At 35.1% G+C, this 10,307-nt stretch overlaps 1 protein-coding gene across 1 annotated transcript in view; it reads left to right on the forward strand.

The window, feature by feature from the left end:
- The first annotated feature begins 3,876 nt into the window (after positions 1-3,876).
- Positions 3,877-10,307, forward strand: part of LOC135691341 (tetratricopeptide repeat protein 27) — a 36,750-nt gene continuing 30,319 nt past the window's right edge. The window contains exons 1-5 of the mRNA XM_065209184.2: positions 3,877-4,013; positions 5,963-6,039; positions 6,349-6,424; positions 6,948-7,068; positions 7,675-7,719. Coding sequence (XP_065065256.2) covers positions 3,988-4,013; positions 5,963-6,039; positions 6,349-6,424; positions 6,948-7,068; positions 7,675-7,719 — 345 coding nt within the window. The 5' untranslated portion in view covers positions 3,877-3,987. The remainder of the gene's footprint in view (positions 4,014-5,962; positions 6,040-6,348; positions 6,425-6,947; positions 7,069-7,674; positions 7,720-10,307) is intronic.

Below are 10,307 nucleotides of genomic sequence, written 5' to 3' on the forward strand. Positions count from 1 at the left end.
AAGGTTGGCTACCATGACCCTCCAACTATCCCAAAATCTGAGTTTTGGTTTGTTGTCATGGTCATAGATAAAACTTTGATCACATGATATGATCAACTTAGAAATTTCATAGGTTGTTAAGTGTTCGATTTTAGTTAAGAGCCTAATTTGGAAGTTGGTGCTTCCATAATTTTCCAGTGACTTGAAGGGTGTTGCACCAAAATTCAATTAGTGCCTAACACCCCAACACACATCCCCTCGATCATTGTTACTTTTTCAGGTACACTCAATTTTTTATAAGAAACAATGGTCGATGTTTAGTACTCCAGTTTCTGGAAAATTCAATACTCATTGTTTCTTGGGAGTTTCTTAATTATGACGTCATGAATGATGTTATGAAATGTTCGTGACCTTTTTTGTCACGTCAAGAGATTCGCTTTCTTTCTGATGCTGTATTTAGATGTGGGAAGTATATTTTTATCCCTTGTGTCTCAATTTCTAGGCCATGTTCTTGGGTTTTACAAAACTTCGTTGTTCTCAGTTTTATCAAGATTTGATAGATTCTTAGTTCTTTTTGCTTCGAGTACTGAAGTTTCTTAATTTTTTCTTTCTTTCCAGTATTCGTTTCTTGTAGCCAGTTTCTTATAAAAGAATTAGGGTATACTGCCAGCCTTAAATTTGGTTTATTTATCTAGGAATGGAAAATTTCCAGTGAAGTACTAATAGAACCGATCTGCAACTTTCTTTCGATAACTTATAGTATTTAAATTCAATTGCATGTTCTTTTGATGATTTGCTATTTAATTAATCAATCAGCTCGTTGATACTCTAAATAGAGTTGATTTTGAAGGTTTCAAATAGGATCGTGCAATATTTTGCTTATATTTAATGTTGACATTATTGAGTCTGTCAAAAGCTTGTTGTATGTTGCCCTTGCTTTTTCTTTGTTTCTTTCGGTCTTATTGCTTGAGACTCAAGTTCAGTGCAGGAAATTTGGCAGCTATACTTGTCCCTTCTGACCCGCTTATTAGACAAAGTGAAACCAGAATTTTCATTCATTAGAAACTGATATAAGAAAAAAACATAAAATGTCTGAGTTATGGTTGGAGTTTCGGAAGGTTGCCTCTATAAAATCAACCACTACTTGGCAACTAGAATTATCTTGTGACATTATTCATCGACACGGCGGAAACATCGACACTTTTCACAGTATAAACGTCAAAGTTTTCAGAGTATGACCAAAAGGTAAGCGGAGATTCCAACCCAAATGAGGATCGAAAGTAGCACGAGAGAGGAAGAACGAGGCTTTGGGTTGGTTTCTTGCTTTTAACCAATCAGCGACCAATAAACCCTCACATAGTGAAAAGTCCAAAAAGAAAGAACAAACTTATTTTGTTTCCACAATTTGAGATGTTTTGCTCTGATATAGAGAGTCTCCAAATTGCTTAAGTAAAAAACGGCCTGGCATGCGCGATTAGATAAAGTTTTTGTCACCAAAGCATGCTTGCTAATAATATAAATCTTAATTGGTAATTTTGTATGTTTCGAAACTTAGTGACTTGCCCAAAATCAAAATTTTTACAAAAGGAAATGTAGCCTAGACTGTTTTATGAAACATCATGCTTAGATTCACCTGTGCGGTTATTCCGAAACTTTTTACCTCGGGAAAAACTGTTTTTAGCTAGTGCATCAGTTTACATTCAAGCTGTGCTTGAACTTGGAAGAAAATTCCTTTATCAGAAAGAAATTGGGGTATTTGTTAGTGAATTGGGGATGGAATAAAATTGGAAGACAAGGTTAAGAAAATTCTAAATTCGGAAGAAATTTATGAAAAGAGTTAGCAAACTCTAAATTTCACTTGAACTTGTATTCTGGCTTAAGGCGTTTTATTACTATATTTTGACACTAACAAAGTCAAGGGCTTAAAGGGTAGTTGGTGAACTATGTTGTGTTGTCTTGATAAGAATTGAGGTAGAGTTAAACAACATCTTTTCGAAATACATAGCTTTTTTCACGCGCTATCCTCAGAATTGTATTGTTTCAATCTTTGTCTCCTGATGTGCTACTGAAATGAAGCATTTTTTTGTTAATATTAAGTATAACTTGAACGTTTACTAAGTATAACATGAAGTGAAATAACAATTTGTAAGAACTTTTTTGGATGGTTAGATGAATTGTTGACGAGGACGTGTAGGGCCTAGAACCTAATGGTCTACGTACATTATCGAATGGACTGGCCTAAAGTACACCATGTGTCGAGAGCGGCATTTAGTAGACTGACATGGACAATCGTTGCATTGATCTAAAGAATTAGCTGGAATTTGAAGATTTGACGATGAAGGGAAATTACAAAGCACTTTATAAGCAAAGCCTACTTACACTCTATAATGAAAATATTGTAAAGGAAAAAATTATCAAAGGTAGTGATAAACCTTGCAGAGCATTGAAGCTAATGGGAAAAATCTGTGTAGGATGAAATATCTCAAGCCTAATGATAAATTGTGGAATGATGCAATAAAGGAAGGAACAACTTGCCACGAAGTGACATCAACAACAAAGAAAAAGGGTGGACCATGAAAATGTTCTTTAAAGGCATTGAGTCATGATAAATAGACTGGGTATACCCTAAGTGCCAAAATCCGCTGAGTCATGATTTCCATGAGTGCGATGCTATTGGTTGACCTTGAACTGGTCACATGAACTCACCTCGTACTGATTAACAAAACAGTTTCCATCAATAGCAAGTTGTCAACCTGGCATTGTTGTTGTCTAAAAGTGAGGCGAACAGAATAAGGTGAAGTTGCAACGAAAGCATAACGGCAGGGCTCGCGCCACTGATCCTAATCTGGAGAGACCACTAATGTAAATGAAATTTTGTTTTACCTTCTCTAGAGCAGGGTAGAGAAAAGGACCTCCTCCTCAGTCTTTCAATTGATGTCACCTCTCTAGTACCGATGTAAAATAACGCCAACTGATGAAACATAGCTTTTTCACGTTGACACACTTGCTCCACTGAGAATGAGATTATAACATTACGAAAGACCTAATGAAATGAAGGTAGATCTTTAGCTATTTGATAAACAAAGAGATATCTCGTCGACCAGACTGATAACCAGGGCCGTTGACAGCCGCTCATGCCTAGGGGTGATTTACAAAACTGGGCCCCCAAAAAATTTTCTGTGGCCAGGCCCTTATTTTGTCTCCCGGAGAACTAGGACAACGCCCATTTAGCTTGTGGGAAAACACTTTCCATGAATCAAGGAAATTGTTAGTATTGTTAGTAATCAAGGAAATCAAGTTGGTATTGTTTTTCTCTGCGATAAACTTAAAGGCGTTGATTCCATATAAGTAGCTGAAACAGTAGCTTTCTCATTGTAAATAGATCTTATTACATTATTACGGGCCCCATCGGAGTACGGGCCCCGGACCTCTTGCCCCTCCTAACTCCTCATCTCGATGCCCCTGCTGATAACTTTTTACCTATAAAGTACGAATAATTAACAAAAGTACTACCACATCTTTGATTCAGATTTGTCATCAGGTTTATACTGATATATTTGACTACACTTTGGTTCAAAGAATAGAACGGTTCGAAGTACATCTACAACTGTTTTCCATAACTACAATGTAAATACCTAATCCAAAGAAATAAAAAACACGTTTTCATATCCTCTATTTCCCCCACCCTACCCCATATAATAATCGTTTAGGGTGCCAATTCAACGTTCAGACATTAATTAGCTGCAACGACCGCGGAGCATATTGCGGATTGAGGGGGCTAAAAGATTTTTGGGGGTGTAAACATGCTAAAAAATCAAGAGCAGGGCAACTTTTGAATGGGTTGAAGTAGATTTTGGAACTTATTGGGGAGGGGGCTATAGTCCCTCAGCTGATTTGCTGTCGAGAAGAGGAGGGTCAGAAACGAGGCTGTCGCCAAGGCTTTCACCACGTGTTAGGGCCTAGCCGCTCAACAACAGTTGATATCTATATCGAATATTTGAAGTTGTGATGCACCCATCCAACGATCAACAGATGTAAGTTATTTTTAATAATTTATTTAAATAGTGAGAAAGCTATTAAGATTGACTAATACGCAAATATTTATTGGAAAGAAAATGAATGATTTGATTTTCTTGAAAAGTCACACAGCACAAGTCCTTGAATTTTTGTGTTTTGCATCATGATTTTGAAATTAGTATGCACAGAATTAGTCCAAAAATAATTGGAAATACCAAGGTAAAACTGTTTTTACGTACAGAAACATTAAGGAAGAAATCTAGACCTCTCAAAATGCAGTAAAAATAACAGCAGTAAAATTTCCCTGACAATAACAGTATACTAAATCTACTGTTATTTTTAACTAATAGGTTTAATCATTAAGCAGTAATTAACTAATAGCTGCTTAATGATTAAAGAAAGTGTGAAATTGAGGCAATCTTAGAACAATCCCGCTCTTCACAGCAAGGTGTAAAAACAACTATTCAGATTTAAAGTTTTGATGGTGAAATTTTTAGTAACTGATCATATTTGGTCAAGCTTTATTCAAGTAAATAACCTGCAACAGATTTTCAAGTCTGCTTGAAGCTTACAGAGTTGCCACCTTTTGTCCACCTGTTCCTCATTCCTCTTCCTGCCTCGGTGATTTGGATCTTTCTAAGGACATTAGCACACATACTTTTGTGCTTATAATCCTCCTCTACTCCATACACAGAAAGTCTGCTCTAGTCTATAGAGTATGGCAATCCCAACAAGATCTTGTGTGTACAAAATCATTCAAGACTGGAACTTTGTTTCTTGCACAGGCAAGTTCATGTGCCTGACTGCATGACTGCATACCTGAAATCACTCACATTTAGAAATTTATAGTGGTAATATTGTAATATGTTATTACATACGAGGGATGGAAAATTTGAGTGTGCTGGTGTCATATGGGTTTTGGTAACCTTATGCAAGACGGTCTGTGTTCACTAACGCATGAAAATTTTGGTTATGCAAGAAAGTACCCAGGCATTTAAAAAATAGAGTACCAAAATGAATAGTGGAATTTAGCATGTGAACCGGTACAGGTACACAAATGTTCTGGTTCATATTGTTCAGAATGTAAAGAACAAACAAAGTATTTTTAAAAAGGGGGTGCTAATAACAAGCAAAATCACCATTAATGGTGACTCCAAACTTTGCCTGATTGACAGTAACATTTCAAACTCTAAAAAAGTATCAAAACATCACACAATCATGAAATCACACGATCTGAAACACATAACATTTCACAATTTTACACTTTTGTATAGGATACCAAAATGAATCTTACACTGGTAATATATTGCAGGCATACAATAAAGTTTTCAGTATGGAAGTCATTTAATGTACATTTTCTGCATGCAAACCTCCTTAAATACTTTCATTGAAATGCAGAAAGTTTTTTCTTAATAGCAATATAGTAAAATTCAGTGTTTAATTTCAAATTTTTATGTGCAGCACTACACTGACCTTTCTTGTTTACATCTGGGAAATCTTTACTGTAATAATATCAAACGGTGTAGTTTTATAGAAATAGCAAAGTTTAATCATCTACATTGTTGATTGCAATATGTTTTATTTGATTGTTCATACAAAATTATCTACAGCTAGCTATTTTTTGTCAAATTGTATTTGTATTTGTTTCTACCTAGCATCCGAAGGTATTTTTAAGGACACTGAGAAGCTTATGCTTATCGAGCATTGTCCTGGTCCTTCCTCTCGATTTGACCACACCTCACAAATCTTATGCCTGTAATTACAGAGAGCTGGCGACTCTCCTCACTCTGGGTGAAAGTTTGGTCATACCAGGGACTCAAACCATGGACACTTGGGTCTATGATCAGTGCCTCTAACAACTGAGCCATCCTTGCACCTGATGCACCATTAACTTCAAGTCTAACTATTTTTTCTTTATATACCTTGCAATGTTTAGAAAAAAATCATGTTTTATGCTTTTACATAGTGAAATGACTTGGACTAGATCAATGACAGAAGCATTTAATCAACTTTCCATTGATGAGGCCTTTTTTAATGAGAAAGGTAAGCTTTTTTCAACTTTTTTGTAAAGGCTAAAGGTGTGCTTTTGAAAATTTTCTGAAAGTGTTCTTTTAGAAACAAATTTTATATAAATACTGAAAATGCATGTCTGAATTGTATTTGCCCAAAATGGTGGATAGGGTTATATTTTTATAAGACATTTACAAGAGGTTTTATATGTAAAGAAAACATTTTTATCATACTGTAATAACCCTATTTGAAATGCCTGGTCTTAATTAATTTCACTGTATGTCTTCCGGTTCAAACAATTTTATGTTGAATAGTAACATCCATAAAATTTCATTTCCTTAGATATTTTGGACAACTTGACAAGGAAGTTAACTGCATATGTAGAAAACGCAGAGGAAGATGATGAATCTAAGCTAAGGTGTGTGAGGCTACCTGTCACTCTCTGTTATTTTTGGCTATTTGTTGTTTAATATTATTAAATGTCATATCCTAACAAGTAGATTAAGCCATAATGTTCTTTAGAATTTATTTTGTTATGCATTTTCATGTTTTTTCTATCTTTTAACATTTTTAACGGACATTCAGGAACAATGTTCTTTGAGAAATAAAGATCATTCTTTCCTACTGCTTTTCATTTTCCCAGCATGATAAGTCTTTGTCTTATCTTAAGTTAATCTGAATTATAAATTGATCGTTATCATATCCTATACCTAATGCATTGGAAATATTTTCAACAATCAAACATTGATGGCTCCTAATTTCATTTATTTGCTCAATTTGTGCTTCAAGCATCTTTGCAAACCAATTGCACCAAGTGTGTACATATGTGTACTGTGCATAAAGGAGACATGGTTAAAGGTTCCAATAATTTAATATGATAGATACCAAAGAACCAATTGAATGTCATCATTGCTGAAGAGGATTTTGTGGTAATTTTTTAGATGGGAAATTGTGCAAAATTTTGGCATAACTTGTTTAGAAGTGTTCCTGATGGAAAATTGGACTGGTCCTTGCATAAAGAAAAAAGAAATTCCAAAGGAACTAAAGCCAGTCTTTGAAGAGGTATCATTTCAAAATTTACTTTTTCTTATGAATAAATTTTAACCAAATAATGGTAACTTTTTTCAAATTGCAGGCTATTTTAAAACCTGCAAATAAACTACACCTTTCTCCATCATTTTGTTGCAAAGTATTTGGGGTTTTGGCTCCTGGCTACCCTTGTTGTATTTAATACAAGATGGGTATCAAGCTGAAAGTAGTTCAGCTGGATTTGATAAAAATCAGATTTTCATGATATTGCAAGCCTTATGTACTGGGCAGTGGTGGTGCCAGGGGAGGGCTAGGGGGGGCTACAGCCCTTCCGTTGAAAGCATCTAGCCCCCCCCCATCGGAGGAAATTTTAGGTTATTGTCGGAGCAAATTTGACAAAATAACGTACAAAAACTGCTTATTTTAGTCATTTAAGCCCCCCTGTCGGAAGCTCCAGCCCCTCTGACGGAATATTCCTGGCGTCACCTCTGGTACTGGGGCAGATATTACATCAGTTTTTACAGTAGTTATAGCTAGATATGTTATCATTTCCACTCATGTTTATATATGCAAATAATAAATTTTGGTTAGTTGTTTAAAAGTTGATCCAGTAGATAACTAATTTTTTCTCTTACATAGAAATTGAATCAGTTGGCATTTGAAGATTTACAGCACAAGGAAGAGGTAAGCAAGATATTTAACATCTGCAAAATTTCTTTGGCTGGAGTAAACAAATATATTTAATCAAGATATAGAATAGTTTTGGTGTTCTGAACAACAGTAGTGCTATACGAATTTTCACTTAAGAAATTAGAAACTGAAATATTAAAATATCTATCCAATTATCTGGCCTTTTTGAGACACTGGATTAAAATATGGGTGCGGATAATCCGAAATTGTACGAATAAAGGCAGAAGCCATCATAAATAAACGAAATGAATGCTGTGAAAGTTTATTTCTAATTACACATTGAAATCTAATGCACCAAAAACTCATAAGATATTTCAAAAGGATGGAAGAAAAACGCTCCCAACACATTATCTAAAATGCCAGAAATTTGTTATAAGGTTTTTTCACATTTTTTACTTGAAACGTTAGGTCGGATAATTGTATAGTATTGTTTTGTCAAGGACTGGTAGAAGAACTTGAAACTGTGAGAAACTGTTGCTGGCTGTACAAGGTTTCTAATGGAGAGCTGACTCATAAAAGTCAGTGCACAATGCTCCTATTTTCATTCGGCACCGATTTTATTTTGCTGTTTAATCGTCATTCAAACGAAACGCTGCAAAAACGGTGGTTATATTGTTTCGTTAAAACGATGCCGTTCGACCATCTTTGCACTTTTGACATGATCCATAGTGTTTTACTACATTGCATGTCGATGTTTTAATTTTCCAGATTACTCGTTTTCATAGTGTAGAAATGTGAACGCAGGGCCAGAACAGTTACGTTCCGTTCCGTTAGATTGGAAATTTAAGTAATGTGATTGGGTTGGGTGGGAGGTCAGTTGGTGGCCCTGGCCAAAATTCTTGTTATTTTTTGTTCTTAAATGTCTCATCATCTTTAGTTTATAAACAAGAATTTCGTTTGAAATATTTAAATGAATTTCAATGCTAAAGGAAAAAGGCTTAAAAATCAAGGCTACAAACATTCTGTTATATCTCCAAGAAACTGAGCCCTAAGATGACAGAACAAATTAAGAAAACCCTCTTGCTGGTCACCTTCAACCTCACCAACAAGGCTTTCCATTAAAAGATGAAGTCTTTGCGGCTGCTTGGGTGTTCTCTTTCAAGTTATTTTATGTTACGTCTTTGAATCAATAAAAAGTTTTTTCTTTATGATCATCGGGACTAATTTTTCTTTCCAGATAAACGTGATACATTTGTGAAACAAGTTTCGCTATTGATATCATTTCATTATCTCTGGTTAATCAGTTCCTCGAAAATTTTCTTTCAGTCATCGCTGTTTTCGTTTGGATTATTCTGTAAAAACTTTCGTCAGGGCAGAGTTTATTCATCCTCTTCTCCTTTCCTTGCGACGTTTGCTTTTCTATTTTCTCTAACAGATTCTTTCTTTTCGGTGGTAAATGTAAAGACATAACTTGAACAGTTCAACTGATACATACCAAGTTACACATGTCAATTGTAACTCCATTGCTGGTTGACATCGGCCACAAGTTTGGAAATAAGAACCCTAGGGGGTACTCGGCACATATACACGAGGGAGTGTCAATCCGATATTTTCGGGATCGAATGTTTTCTCAAAGTGATTTTTTTGGATCCCGAATAAAGCAGATATACCTAGGTATCAAATTTAGAAAAATAAACTTAAAATTATTTACATTTACACGAAATCTATATCAGAATAAAAATAACGGTTTAGATTTTTTCAAATGGCAACTCTGACCAAATAGCCCCGTGTGAAACGATTCTATCCAATTATCGTATTTTTTCTGTATAAGATTCGGTAAAACTGGGTCTTTATGAATATGAGCAGGCATTTAAAATTCGGACAAAAAGCCCCAATGTGTAAGAAGGTTTTTTAATATTTCCCATATTTTCAATATTTATTAGGTTAGTTTTCCCCCCTCCCAAGAGAAAATGGGACCTACCGTAAGTCATTGAATGACATTCCACCCTTACTAGGGGCTCTAATTAAATCATTGTTTTAGGGGGACGGGGGTGTCTGAAAAAGTTGGGATAAAACTAATAACTAATAAAACGTAAGTCCTAACAACCAATCTAATTGAGATAAAAAAATGAAAATGACAAAAAATACATTTGAGAAAATTCTGAGGGACTTTCGGGCTGCGATGAGTTTGGGAATCCATTCTCCTCTTAGTTTCATGGTGGTCATTTGGTACTTTGGATGGGAATCTAATGACATCAGATGAAATATCTACCTTTGTAGTTGCTTAAAATTGTTTTTAGGAGTAACTAAACAAATTCGAATGATAATTGTACCAAAACTAATGGTACAAGTCTATTGTGAGATGGACACAGCTTTGTAGGGCATCTAGACCTGCCCAAGGACGCATTTTCTCAGTGGGAAAATATTGAACTTTAAAGTGACTTCTTTGGTTCACCTAGCCTCCTAGAGACCGATTATTCAGCCGATTCAGTCATTTAACTTCATTTTTTACAGTTATCACAGTCTTACTGTGATCTCAAGTGACTTCAACGAGCACATAGTCTTTTCATTAGATAGCTAGAAAAAGCGTTAAGACAAAGTGGATGTAAAGCTAAAACTAAATGAAACAATCTCTTATGTTC

This window comes from Rhopilema esculentum, chromosome 10 (assembly GCF_057945365.1).
Source record: "Rhopilema esculentum isolate cy_ngs chromosome 10, ASM5794536v1, whole genome shotgun sequence".
In the NCBI taxonomy this organism is placed as follows: domain Eukaryota; kingdom Metazoa; phylum Cnidaria; class Scyphozoa; order Rhizostomeae; family Rhizostomatidae; genus Rhopilema; species Rhopilema esculentum.